At 40.8% G+C, this 14,426-nt stretch overlaps 3 protein-coding genes across 3 annotated transcripts; all 3 read right to left on the bottom strand.

The window, feature by feature from the left end:
- Positions 1-299: 299 nt before the first annotated feature.
- Positions 300-4,645, bottom strand: abt1 (activator of basal transcription 1). The gene is made up of 5 exons (XM_080029150.1): positions 4,552-4,645; positions 3,719-4,104; positions 3,456-3,631; positions 2,759-2,932; positions 300-1,860 (listed from the first exon to the last, which is right to left on the bottom strand). The coding sequence occupies exons 2-5, from the start codon at positions 4,086-4,088 to the stop codon at positions 1,681-1,683; spliced, it is 900 nt and encodes a 299-aa protein (XP_079885276.1). The 5' UTR covers positions 4,089-4,104; positions 4,552-4,645; the 3' UTR covers positions 300-1,680.
- A 3,244-nt stretch (positions 4,646-7,889) lies between these two features.
- ddt (D-dopachrome tautomerase) lies at positions 7,890-10,372 on the bottom strand. The gene is made up of 3 exons (XM_080030260.1): positions 10,156-10,372; positions 8,767-8,942; positions 7,890-8,393 (listed from the first exon to the last, which is right to left on the bottom strand). The coding sequence occupies exons 1-3, from the start codon at positions 10,261-10,263 to the stop codon at positions 8,321-8,323; spliced, it is 357 nt and encodes a 118-aa protein (XP_079886386.1). The 5' UTR covers positions 10,264-10,372; the 3' UTR covers positions 7,890-8,320.
- Positions 10,373-11,155: 783 nt separating this feature from the next.
- chchd10 (coiled-coil-helix-coiled-coil-helix domain containing 10) lies at positions 11,156-13,604 on the bottom strand. Its single transcript, XM_080028973.1, has 4 exons — positions 13,413-13,604; positions 12,267-12,489; positions 11,629-11,773; positions 11,156-11,401 (listed from the first exon to the last, which is right to left on the bottom strand). Exons 1-4 carry the CDS (start codon positions 13,454-13,456, stop codon positions 11,382-11,384), a joined length of 432 nt encoding a protein of 143 aa, XP_079885099.1. The 5' UTR covers positions 13,457-13,604; the 3' UTR covers positions 11,156-11,381.
- Between the last annotated feature and the right edge of the window lie 822 nt (positions 13,605-14,426).

Below are 14,426 nucleotides of genomic sequence, written 5' to 3' on the forward strand. Positions count from 1 at the left end.
CAATGACCAATCATCAATGACAGAGAACATTTGAACTGAGTCATTATTGTCTGTCCGCTTGACGCTCAGAAAGGAATATCACGACTCATCATCGTGGTTAACGACACCAATCACTTAAGAAATACATTTCTCAAGTTAGAGACTGTATAAATGATCCCTGAAAGTATATAGTCTTAATTTGAGAGAGGGTGAATACAGTAACTCATTCAGAGCAGAGTCTTTTACAATAAGGGTTCAGACGTTCAGAAACTCAAGGGTCTTTTTCTAAACAAGAAAAGAGATGTATCCGCATTCCCAACTTTATTATGATATGTGACATACAATTCCCAGACCATTTAGATCACTGGAAATTATTTAATATTAATGGTGTAAAGATATCACTTCACTACAAAAAAAATTGACTCAAGTTTGTGTTCACTTTTAAATAAATCTATACAGGAGTTAAACCTGCATGCTAATTATTCCTTTCCAAATTATTTCTCTGTCAATGGTTCAGACCAGTGGAAGTTTAACTCTCATTAAATATATTTCTGCTTAAATGCATACACTGTGGAGTAGGCCTAATAATTAAACATAAAATAAAATAAAAAAGAATAGGTCGTAATTTAATTTTGAGCGGTGATGTCAGACTTATGCAGGAACCAATTGGGGAAATGCATCAAATACACGGGGTTTCAACTCCCAATAGCACTCAGCTCCGCTTGTCAGCAAGACGTTTCCCATCAAACATTTCGCTCCCGCAGCCCGTGGAACTCAACTGCAGCGACTAGGTCTGTGTCCGTCTTGATCCCACGGGACTTCAAAGTGTCATGCAGCCGAGCCGCAGCTAGCCACAGGTGCAAGTCGGACAAAAAGTCTAACCCAGGTGTGTCAAACTCATTTTGGTTCGGGGGCCACATACAGCCACTCTGATCTTAAGTGGGCCGGACTAGTAAAATAATGGAAAAGCAACGTAGCCTACATAACGTCAACTCCAAATCTTTAGCTTTGTTTTTCATTAATATGCTTTATCATTCAGCCAACATTTGTAGCCTACTTTATCACGGATCACAAGGGATTCAGTGGTCCCCCCCAGGAAATGTCTTAACCATAATGCTGTGCACTCAGCAAGACACGCGTCATAATTGCGAAGGTCTTAGCAAGACGGCTCCTTCTCAAACGAGCCTAATTATTTCCTATTTCAGATCAATCAGGTGGGAACCCATAGCTTTTTCCTCTGTGGTGTTTTATGGTTGGTGGCATACTCAATCGATGAATTACCGCCATCTGCTCGATAATGATCTTCTGTAAAGTTTAAAGGCACAAACACACTGCACTCGGCAGCGGTTGTCGGGAGAAACGCGAGTGGCTCGCTGCTTGATCATATTGGGACATATATGCCTGACGCCATCTTTAATAACTAGCATCTGTAAATTCTCCTGAAGGGAGGGGTTAGCAAGGGAGCGTTGATATCTATAACCTCACTACTAGATGACGCTTAATACTCCCATATTACACACTGTAGCTTAAGCATGAAAATTGGAAAAGCATCTAATTATTATACAAATTTATTGAAAAGTAAAATAACACTAAGGACATTTAGAAAGTGGAAAACATAAAATGTATTTTTAATTTGATCTGAAAATTTAATTTAATTAAAATGTTGTATAAAGTGTGAATTGTCCGTTAATGGGCAGAGAGTCAGTCTGATTTATTGGAGTTGAATATCTTTGCGAGCAGCGAGACGTTTGATTGGCTTTGCTGGGTGTGGAGGCGGTCCTTCTGCCGGGGCTTCTGGGTAACGGATTCTTTCCTCTTCTTCCTGGTCTGGATCTCATCCTCCGTCTGACGCTGGGTGAAGTCCCATGTCTTCTGTTCCTGCTAAAAACACACACAACACACACACACATACTTATTGTAGCAAAACATTTACAAATGTGTATCTCAATCCGACACATACTTATTGTAGCAAAACATTTACAAATGTGTATCTCAATCCGTGTGCAATCAGAGGTGAAAAGCGTAGATAGATCTGTGTGTGCGTACATAGATATTAACGGCTGAAGAGTGTAATGCTTTGGGTTAAGTATCTGCTCCAAGATCTCCAAATACAGACAGTCATCAGTTACAACTCTGGCCTGACACTCAACTGTCTGTTTACGTGTGTCGTGTGATGTTAGCTACACTCCTGCTGTAGCTGATCCGCTAATAAGAAATGCATGTGGAGATGTGTCTGTGTGCCTCATGGCTACAAAGCTTAGACAGACTAACATGAGAAGGGACAAGTTAGGGTTATCTAGCCAAGATGGCAGCTGTGTTGACGCTGTGGCTGCGTTCCAATACCCATACTATCCACTATTTAGTATGGTAGAAAAAAGATATAGGATGTCCCGATTCTTGTGGTCAGAATTAGTATGGTTAGAAATACCCAGATGTCTACTACATCCAGCCAAGATTTTTAGTGTTGAGAACAGCATGCTATCTGGGAGATTCCGACCCACAATCCAGTGCGCACCGGAAGTGACGCCACATCGACGGAGCCGCCATGTGAAAACAAACAGGAATGCGACTCTTATAAAAGCAAGATCAGGGCGCAATGTTATGATGAAATAAATAAGTAAAAGTATGTCCCAAGTGTATGCCTACTGCATCCTTACTAGATTATTTTTTGGTCAGATGTAGTATGTAGAATAGAAAAAAGAAAGCGATTTGGAACGCAGGGTGTATTTCTGTCTATGGGGCTGTTGTATCTAGGCCCGTTGCTGGGGGCGTGTCCTACCTCCCCTCCCCGCCTCCTCTTGGTCGTCATGGCAGCGCTCCGCTCCACGTTGTTCAGGTAGAAGTTGGTTTCTCTCTTCGCCTGAGAAACTTCTGTCCGAAGTCTCTGATGAAGAACGGTCTGTTCATACGCCAAGCGCTCAGACAGGTGAGTCCACTGGAACCTGTGTAGATACTACACACACACACGCACACACACATACATACATACATACATGGAGAGAGACATGCACAATCACAGAGATACAGAGAGATACACACACATAGACAAAGAGAGACACACAGAGAGATACACACAAACATATACAGAGATACACACACACATAGACAAAAAGAGAGACACAAACACACACACACATGCACGCATACAGAGATACACACAAAGAGAATACAGATATTAGTAATACATTTACAAAAAATTGTATATATGGGTTAAGGGATTGAATATTTTTCTATTGGAAGACGTCTGCTTTCGGTCAGAATGAGGTTGGAGCCCATTGTTTGCCTTATGCCCATAGCAAAGATAAAGAAGTTTGGGAATAACGTTTTACTGAACAGATCTGTTAGCTGCCAGAGAGAGTTGTGCTCCTGAGCATCAGACAGTGAAATGTGTTAGCTCTCCCCAACGCTGAAGCCTAGATACAGAGCAGGCAGTTAGGTAACCTATGAGGAACCATTGATATATTTACATCATTCACCTTGATGGACCAGAGGTCAGAGGAGAAGTGCTGGCGCTTCCTGGTTCCCATCGGAGTGTTGTGTAGCGACAATGCTACTCGCTTAGCAATACGTTTATCTCTGAACTCCACCCAGCCCTCTGTGAAGTCACAGCGCTTATGCCCCGCCTTCTTCTTCTTCTTTCTCACCTGGCCGTCTACACACACACACAGAGGTGAACTTAGTTGTCTATCACAGTAATAATATATAGACAGTATATTGTAGAAGTGATAATGTGTTTTACCTTCTGGCTGTAGGAAGATGCGTCCCACTGTCCCGTAGACTGACAGCATAGTTCTCATTTGTTGTGGGCGGAGCCTAGGAGGGATGTGCCCCAGGTAAATGATGCCAGGGACGATTTTACTGCTTAACTCTGCCTTACTGTCTGCCAACCCAGCCTTACTGTGTGCTACTGATGACGTTTTCTGATTTGCCTTCGTCGGGGGAACATCTCCGTCCTCTGCCTCATCTGTATCAGGGTCAGGGCTACAGTCACCATCTTTAGGGTGAAGAGTCTGGGGGTCAGAGTTCACTGGGCTAGAGTAAGTATCAGGTGTTAGGGGGTCAGGACCCTCACATTCTGGTTCCTCTCTCTCTTCCTCTCTTCCCTCCATACTTACCGCCTGTCCCCTGGAACAGAAGGAACAGTTATATAGGGCTAGTGTTAGTGTTACATTTAGTCCACTGCAGCCTCGCCATTCGCCAGGACTGGACCAGTTGAGCCAATTGTTTCGAAAATGGGTTCATTACTCGAAGCGTCAGTTACTCAACTGGTCCAGTGCTTCATAAAAGCTTAGTTTGCCCATCACTAGTGTAGCCCCTCTACGAAAATGCTTCGAATAGGCCTTCAAAATAACACTAGAAAACGAACAGCATCCACAACAAAGACGCTACATCCGACGGCACATGACGGTCGAGTCAACTCGGAACTGTCCGGCTTCAGTTAGAATCCCCCGACTGCACTCGGCTACTAAAGTAAGTCTACTTTACATGATGCTAACTTAGCATGTCAGCGCGACCACAAACATTACAGCCCCGTCTCAGAGTCGCAAAACTTGAGATTGAACCATTTCTTACCTTTAATCAGCTGATGAGCGGGCTCGCGTGTGTGTTTCACATGGGCACATAAAGGTGTTTCATGTGTTTGTGCCGAAACGCTGTCGCTTCTTGATGACGTATCAATACGCGACGATTGAAAACACTTCCGGTATTGTTTTCAAAAATAAGAGTTTGGATTTAAACGAAAAACTGAAATAAGTGTATCAGTATTTAAATGTTACTTCGTGAAGTCCTCGCCAATAGTCAGCCATGCTGAGAGCTAGTTACAATTCAACACACTCTGAAAATGTTTTTTTATTATTATTATTATTGTTATTATTATTATTATTATTATTATTATTATTATTATTATTATTATTATTATTACTATTACTATTATTATTATGATGCATCGTTTATGTTTTAATAAGGTTTAGCTTATAATTGTCTTGTATGAATGTCAAGGCCAATTTACATTTTTCAGGGTAATGTGCACCAAACCCTAAATCATTTCCTATCCAGCAACACTTAAAACAGAGTGATCTGTGGAGGAGCTGCACAGACAGTGCTCTGTGTGTGTGTGTGTGTGTGTGTGGTGCGTGTGTGTGTGTGTGCGTTATCAGGTTGAAGGTGAAGAAGGGCTTGGCAGTCGGAGACAAAGTTCATCATGACTTTACTAATTTCTTTGGTTTGAACCAGAGAGGGCTATACTTATGGGGTCAGTTCAGTCTCATTAAAGGTGAAGTAAACAATTTATTTATGTTAATATTAGTGTTAAATTGCTCTTTATTCATACAGTGATCACTTACATAATAAAGCCCACCTCTCAGTCAGCTGCTCTGCATGTAATCGGCAAATACATTTTTCGGGGATCCCGAAATTAATATCCAATCGCAAGAGAGAACGGTACAAACCGACACCCGTCTCACTCATGTACTCACTGCCAGTGCAGGCCAAAGGACAGATGGGTGAATGTTTATGCGCCTATAATGGCGGCGGAGCAGGTAAAAATCCTTCCCAATGTCTGTTTTGATGGTTTTTATCATGTTTTATCACAATTACTTATCTGAGATGGTGCTAGATAACTCGCTGTTTGAAGACCGCAGTGCATTAATGTGGTGACGTAGGGACGAGCGAGGGGACTGCTAACTGCGGTAACTGACAGGAAGTTAGCTAAAAGAACCATTCCGCTTACAGCACCTTTTAATAATGAATGCACAGAGAAGGATTCACAAATATATTTAGTGATTTATATATAAATGACTCTCTTCTCACAAACACATTTCTCTTCCATAAATATATGAATTTAAAAATATTTGCAATTTTCATCAAAAATGTATTTGGATGTTGTTACATTTATATAAAAACAGTTAAACTTGAATTTACAAGATGCTTTTCATTTGTGAACTTGTTTGCATTTGTATGTGAACTGGTCGGCATTTATATGTGGAATTTTGAGACTCTCCTGACGTAGATGGGGCCTCTACGGATTCTGTTTTTTGCATAGGACATTTCCTTTCCTAACGAGATGACCCAGGGAGCGGCCTCTACGAAAAGTCAAATATCCTAACCTTTAAGCCTCCTTTACTTAACCTTTGTGGAAAACGTCATCGGGTCAAGGAAAGAAGAAAGGGTGCTTCCTTTCGAACATAGGAAAAGACAGCACTGTTTAAAATTAATTCGACTCCACATTTCCTAATGCCAACTGTCAATAAAAAAAAATAAAAACTTTTCCTAGGCGAGTATTGCTGACGTGAGTCTCTAGCGTGAAACTACACTATTTTCCGAAAATGGACTACAACAACCGCTCTTTCGATCCATGCGTTCTTGTCATATTGATTTCAATCAGGTTGTCGCCAACAGAGTGAAAATCACTTAGGTCGACTTGGCGAAGGGGAATATTTAAGGCCACTTGAATCACAATTCGCACTGGATTATGGGTCAGAATCGCCCAAATAGGATGCTGTTTTCAACACTAAAAATATCAGTCGACTGTAGTATACATCCGGGTCATCCTAAATCTGGCCACACGAATCGGAACATCCTAAATCTTTTTTGTACCATACTAAATAGTAAATAGTATGGGGGTATTGGAACACAGGGCAACTATGCAAAAAAAAAAAAAGTCCGTAGAGGCCCCTTACTGTTCCTGCTGCCAGAGGGCGCTAATGGAATGAGCATTCAACTGAAAGAGGACTGGGGATTTGGTGACCTTGGCCGTGTCTGAACTGCCATACTAACGTCCTACTCATACTCATTTTGACTTCAATTTGAGTATGTGACGGTTGGGTATGCGAGTTTGGGTATGTGAGAAATTCCCGGATGAGTACTAACTTCCGGGAAGATTTTGGGTTTGAATCGATTGTATACTTTTCCTACTCAACCGCCCCATAATGCACTGGGTCAATTCTACCCGCCCAGGAAAATGAAATATTTTCGAGCAAGTTGCTGGGCAACAACATTGTTTGGGGTTCCGCGATCTGACAACTGTACGTGCAGTCATTCATAAACTCTTACAATAGATAAGAGATGAAGATAAATACCTAACAACATTAGAGTCACTAAGTGAAATGAGTGTTGTGAGTCTGATAGTGGAGAGAGATTAGAACAGATCGCTGTTCCACACACCGCGGCTCGTCCAGCTCAACTCACAGACAGCTGAGTGCTGATGAGCCGGACAGAGAGCGTCGGAGGGATCCTCCGCCTCAAAACATCATTATTATAAAACAAGAGGTCTAAAACACAGATGATGAACACAGGACTGTAAAAATCTAGTTCAATATCTAACCTGTAGAGGGCGGTTATAAGCTTAACAGTGTCTAAACTGCCTGAATCTTATAAGAAGAAGAAGAAATTCTTCATTGCTTGAGTATACTTCAACTGAGAACGTTTAGACGCAGCTCGCATACACAATCGATCTTTGAGTAGAGAGTATGCATGAGTATGTAGGATGTAGGACGCTAGTATGGCAGTTCAGACACGGCCAGAGAGTAAAACCTCATGCCTAATATCTGAATTTTGAAGGACATCGATTAAAAAGCTTGGTGTAGAAAATGGAATGATTAACAAATAAGTAGCATTTATTTCTTAAATATGAAATAAGATCACAGAGTTAAAACAATAAACAGATCTTCTACAGTTTCAGGTGTTAAATAACATCTTAGTCAGGAATACGCTAAATGCCAATTTCCCAATGAACCCCTACTCAAAATAGCTTTGTATTTGGAGGAAGCTTTGGGAGAAACACTGATGTGTCTTATCCTTCTTGACCCTTAAACTAATGATTCCGTTCTATTAAAGACACTATGTGTATCAGACATTATTTCATGAACATTTGAATACAAATTCAGTCAACTCCATTAACATGTTTTCTGTGATTTTTTATTTATTTATAGCAGGCCTTATCTTCTTCATATTTACACTGATGAGTTAATTGCACATACCAATGCCTTTTTTCTTTTTTTAATTTTACACACTTTCAAAATTGGCTTTAATAAATGTTGCACTATCATGGTGGAAAAATAGACCTCTTGCTCCATCAATAACCCAGTGGTTAGAGTTTAAAATGTAGTCATCACAGTTAAAAGGTTCAAAGGTATTTTCATCATTCAAAATTCAACTTGTTAACAATCAAGGTTTACAGCTTTAGGAGTGACTGCAGATGTGCACCTGGGTATGACATGAAATACAGTAACTAGCCTTAAAATCTTTTCTTCAGAGTGTGATTAATAATGATCTCATCTGTCATCATGTTCGTCTTCTTAACGGAATGAGATAGTGGGATGTGTCAGAAAAGCAGGAACCTTCTTTACAAGAAGCTCATGACGGTTCCCTTCTTCCCGACCTGGTGAGGCTGCAGCGCGTTGAACTGAATCACTATCCTGTGGATCAGAACAGAGCTGTCAATCATTTCCCCTGTGCAGTTAAGAGGGTTAAACAGCAGCTCAAAATCACTATTCTAGCAGGGTTAGTATTACCTGGGGACCTCAGTGTATATAGAATAGATAGCACAATTTAATTGGGAGAAACAGAGTGAATCTGTCTGTATTGGATGTTAATGTTGTAGTTTTTAACAGTCCATCAGCATTCTCCTTAATATTTTTATGGTGCACAGTATCTCTAAATTTGTTATCTGCACTGTTTCTTTGCACTACTTTTGTGTTTTTGAGGAAGGTATAAAGGGATCGAAAATTGGAGCCCGCCCAACCCTATTGTATAGGCCTATATGGTACTGTATGTGCATGCAGAGCTCACCTGTCTTCCGCCAGACCAAGTTCTTTGGTGAGGAAGTCAAAGATCTTGGCGCTGTGCCCCTTGTTCTTTTCGGCGGTGTCCGTCACACCGATAGCAGACACCGACAGTATGACACAGGGAGAGCAGCAGCCAGCCATCAGCATCAGCACACCTGGCTTCACCACCACGTTCATCCTCTGAAACACAACCAGCAACACTAACATGTGAGTATGCATTCCAATGACATACTCTTTCTTTTTTCTATTATACATATAAAGCTGACCATAAAAAGCATCTAGTTAGCATGCAGTTCCAGTAGGCACTAGGCACACAATTGGGACATACTTGGCATATAACATGGCGCCTTGATCTTATCTCTTGCTTATATATCCGTCTCATCCCTGGTTGTTTTCATACGCAGGCTCAGTCGATGTCACATCACTTTCGGTGCACACTGGATTGTGGGTCAGAAGAATTGTCCGTATAGCGTGCTGATTTCAACACTAACAATCTCGACCGGGTGTAGATCAGGGGATTTTGTAAGCATGCTAACTCTGACCACAGGAAAATGGACATCCTAAATATTTTTCTACCATACTAAATAGCAGGGAAGTATGGGGACCCATACACAGGGAGTGACAAAATGACCACATGTTCCCAACAAAGGGTTAAAGGTCATTCTCCTGTGTGTGGAAGGCTGCCAAACTGTCCTGTGGAAAAACACTGACTGAGCCTTCACTCTAACCACGTCAGGGATCAAATCTATGTATTCAGAACAAAACCAATGTTAGTGTTAACTGTCTGAGTAACTCTAGTCTCAAGCTCGTATTCTATACAGACAGGTCAGGCTACACATACAATATAGCCATAGTAGGTACAATGTTCTTTGTATGACTGATTACAATATTCCTCGATACATTTGTTTTATTACTTTTTTATTTTATTAATAATGCATTTATGCAGGCCTACATGCAACAAAATAGTTAGGCTACTTGTGTTGGACCACATAGGCCATATAAAACACATTCGATTGTATGAGCTTGACAGATGCAGCGTGTGTGGTTTTTAAAGGCCTACATTAAGTGTGTTTAAACATTTACACATCTATGTAGGCCTACAGTAGGCTACATTGGAGATTAAGCAATAAATCGATCGAACATGGGTAATAGACTAGGCACACGTGCTGGAAAAACATTTAAATGGTAAAAAGTGTTGGTTGCAATACGCTGTTAAGCTACTTTTATTAGCTATTGCCTATTATGAACCGTACTGCAGTGCACAGAGAGGCACATGTGAACCTACTGTGGGGCAGAAAGTGAAAACCAAAAGCAGCTGTGCTCGGTGCAGACACGCAAAGCAGCTCTGAATGTCCCAAGTTCAGTTCGCAGTCTAAGCTGAGAATCTACTCACGTCCTCTGGTTTTCCTAGAGCCGCAGCGGTGCTGGAGCCAAGCTTCTTCACAAAGTCCTCAGAAAAGGAGCTGGCCGGTAAATTAGTCTGTAACTCGATGAAAGGCATTTTCCCGATAACTGCTTCACGATTACTCTTAGCTGTCAACTCTTTACCACTCTGTGTAGGCTACAACAAGCAAGGGCGAAATAGGGAAAAACCATAAAACCAGTGCGAAGTCAGCAAGGCTAGTCTAGGCTACTTCTTCCGGTTGTAACTTTCAAGTGTGGTGCTCTAGCTGAACACGAAAGCAGGAGCAATTTGACTTAATCATTTTACAGTAAATTCCTTATTTGTGAAACATATACCAAAGTCAACAGTCTTTTTTTCTTCTCATAGAATTATGACATTATCTCGGCTAAGACATTTATTCTTGTTTAACACTTTTTTTCAAAGTCTATAGCAAAGTTTTTCAATTATAGCAGGAACAGCCCAACATTAGAGAGAAGCAATCAGAGAAATATTGTAAATTGAAATTAGCATTGTGATCCTATCATGTTATTTAGTTGCTATTCTAAAGGATCAGTGTCTTTGTTTTTATTGAAGGGGCACACACACTTACCTACAACACTTAGCCTACCACAATATATATAATTGTAGCAAAATGTTTGTAATAAAAATAAAATCAAACAGAACTTATTTACATTGACAGCTAAATCCCAGTGGCAGTTTAGGCCTTTATGTCGTTTTGCCTCTCATTTTGCTCAGTTTAACAGTTTTATTCTGAAAAGCTGAACCGGATGTAGCCAACTGAATTGCGCTTGACGCAGCAAGGTGATCAGGAGCAAACGAGCTAGTGCGCCGCCCACTGTCCCACTGCATTCATTACACCTTAAAGGCCAATTTATAATGAATAAAACAATAAAAAAACAAAGAAAGAAATTATATACATACATTTTAGGGAATATTTTGCGGTTTAACATGTTACAGGACAGAAATGAATAAAAACCAAATCCCTTCCGAATGTGCAAGTAGCCATTTATTAAAAGCTTTATCAATGTACATTTACATAAAAACATCTCATACATTTCACAGTCATCGTTCAACAAAACAAACAGAGGTGCTCACTGCCTGAGGTACCGGTTCAGATCTGTCTCATCTGGTTTCTACAACATGTCTACAGTGTGCTGAATGGAAATTGAAGTGTTATTGAAAAAGTGTCAGTCACGACAGCTGACACCCTTCAATTACATCAGTGTTGTCACACCTACAGAAAAGAAACAGACAAAATCAGGTCAACGTTAGAATACTAAAATCAGAAGATATTGTTTTAAACACGAGAAAGAAATTGCTGTAGCTTCTTCTAATTGAAAATCATAAAAACGTCATGATCATGTAAGCAAAGCTGGTTATGCAGAGAAAAGAAAAAAGAATGTTACTGTAAGTAAATCAAAAACAAGTGCCTTTATATCTAGATTACAAGCACAGACCCACCGTGAGAGTACTTGCACTGCTTGAGAGCCTCATTGAAGCCTTCACAGAAACTCAGGTCAGTCTGGTTGGTGGCACAGTCCAGGAACTGTCTGACCTCAAAGGTACAGGGACCTGGCTGGGCTGCTGGGGCCGGCCTGGGGGGCTCCTGGAACCATAAAAGCAAACATAGAAACACATCACACATGAGAATGATAATCTCACATTTAATTACAGCAGAGTTGATAAAAAGTAAAAAATATGCTAAATAGTTGAGGTCAACCTCTCTGCAGGCAGCTTCTGGTTGGCCACAACTTCTCAAGTAACTTGCGGATGGATAGATGGATGAAGTTCTTTATTTATCACCAAAGGGAAATGTTAGTGTTGCAGTAGCCTAATATGGATTCACAACTTACAAAAAAAAAGTAAAGACCTCTATCAAAGTCCAGCTATAGGTTTAGTCATCCTCCTTATCCTCCATTAGGTATTTCACACAAAAAAGGTTCTGGTTCAGTTCTGAAGCCTGAGAACCTTGTTGCTTTCTGGTGAACCAGCCTGCGTTACCCATACTATCTTCTATTGAGTATGGTAGAAAAAAGATTTAGGAGCCGGAACTGGCACAGAGCCTTGCTACTGTGAAAGCTCTATTTGTGATCTCTTACCTGGTATGTAGGCTTGGCTGGCTCTGAGCTGCTGCTGCTGCCTCCACTGAAGGCTCCAGTGAGGGCGCTGCCCATCACGCTACCCAGCGCCGAGCCCACTGCCACCCCAGCAGCGGTGGTGGCCATCTGGGCCATGAGACCCGGGCCCTGGGAGGCGGCTGGAGCCGGGGCCAGGGCCGCAGGAGGGGGGTGAGAGGGGGCAGGTGCATAGGAGGGAGCCGGGCTACACACAAAAACAAAACACAGTTCATTTACTGTTTATTACTATGAAAGCCCTTATGTAACAGCATTAAAACAACCACTCCTTTCCATTCAGACCATGAAAAACTAAAATAAAGTATTCTTTATTCGACACACTGTATAATATTTATCTTCTATAAGTTAAGTTGATAAAAAGGTCAATGTGTCAAGGTGCCTGTCAGTATATCCTATCAATATATGCTATTATAGACATTGTAAAAAATGAACCAGAAAAATTCAATGGCTGTTAATAAATTCCTTAAACAAACTAAATCCCCTCAAACTGTGATGATACACTTGATGATTGATTGACTGGAATCCAGACAGTGTTACCCAACTGTCCTACACTTCCAGTAGGCCTATGCTGGAGGAGAGAGTAAAGAAAGCAGGTAGAAACCTAGTCCAATTATATTCAAATTATTTATAAATTTATAAAGTCAGTGTTTCTATCTTACATTGGTAACCCAATGACATACCTCTCACATTAGAATGAAGGGAAGCCGAAGGATAGGCACTATTCTTGCTAGTGAGTAAAATTTCTGTCACACTCAAATCACAAATATTTTGGATTAGCCTACTGTCCCAAACGATTAGAAAATATATTCAACAAGGCAATATCAAAACATTAAACTGTCCGAGTTTTTGACATGACGTAATCTCAACACAGCTGAGTGCCATGTGTTGGAGCAATGTGGCAACACAAGAAGCACACAGGTTTAAAAGCTTTAGCTCTACAAACCTACGCAGGTCACTTTTGACGTTTGCTTTAGTGACCTTGCCAAGACCTAACTAGAATGTAACATAGCCTCAATGACATATGATGAAAGAATAATATGACTAGCCATGTTATGCAGTCAGTTGTATAATGTTGTTAGTTGTAGAAGTTGATTTAAATGTATTATTTACCTGGCTGGAGCTGCAGAACGGCTGCGACTTCCTCGAATCGGCATCTCTGAAATGTTAAGAAGTTACTTTAGTGAGAAGTTAAACTGTTGCTTCTAGAATGTTCTTACTTTCCGAATGCCGACACACTGCCCCGCTCAGTTCACTGTCTCTGTGGACAGCAGGCGCTCTTGTAGCCTAAATGCATGTGTCACCGACCTTGAGCGGCCTGCCGGCTACTCACACAAATATCGCGAGACTTTACGCGCGGTGTGCGGTAACACTTTACAATAAGGTACACAAAAAAGAGTAGTTATTGTTCCAAAAAAGAGTAGTATACTGTTCCAAAACGAGTAGTTATTGTTTTAAAAAGAGTAGCCTAGTTACTGTTCCATAAAAGAGTAGTTACAGTAGGCTAGGCCTACTCTTTTTTCCACACGCTATAGCCTACTATCTATGGTGTGAACTTGTTCAGTTGGGCCCCTCGTTTGTTTATCAATGTGCTTACCACCAGACAGGGAGGTCAGTTTTTCCTGCCTTGTTTTTTTCCCACAGCTCTTATTTGTTATTTTGAACAAACCAAGTGGGCATACTGTAGATCATTTGGTAAATAAACTATTATTTCAGTCAATTACCTGCTACTTTATACTCCCAATGCATTTCAGAGGGAAATGTCGGGCTTTGTACTAGGTAGTGCTACTACTTGGCTACTTCCATCACCACAATGAGAATTCAATTGTCCGGGTTTGAGCAATATTAAATTGCTGCAGTCAATTTATTTTCCGTTCCATGTTGTATGCTGTGTGCATGTTACTGGTGCACCAACTCATTTCCCACACATGGATAAATAAAGTTGCATCTGATTTAGACATTCCAGATTTAAACTAACCCTGTAATAGTCAAAAGAAGGAGTAGGCTATTCGATTTGGAACGCAGGGATGCATGTCATATTTGCAGCCTAGCCTATGCCAAAAATACCAAGATGCCCTACATCCAATTGCATTTTGCACTACGTAGCATGCTTTACTTTAGTATTGT

This window comes from Ammodytes marinus, assembly GCF_949987685.1.
Source record: "Ammodytes marinus genome assembly, chromosome: 6".
Classification (NCBI taxonomy): Eukaryota; Metazoa; Chordata; class Actinopteri; order Uranoscopiformes; family Ammodytidae; genus Ammodytes; species Ammodytes marinus.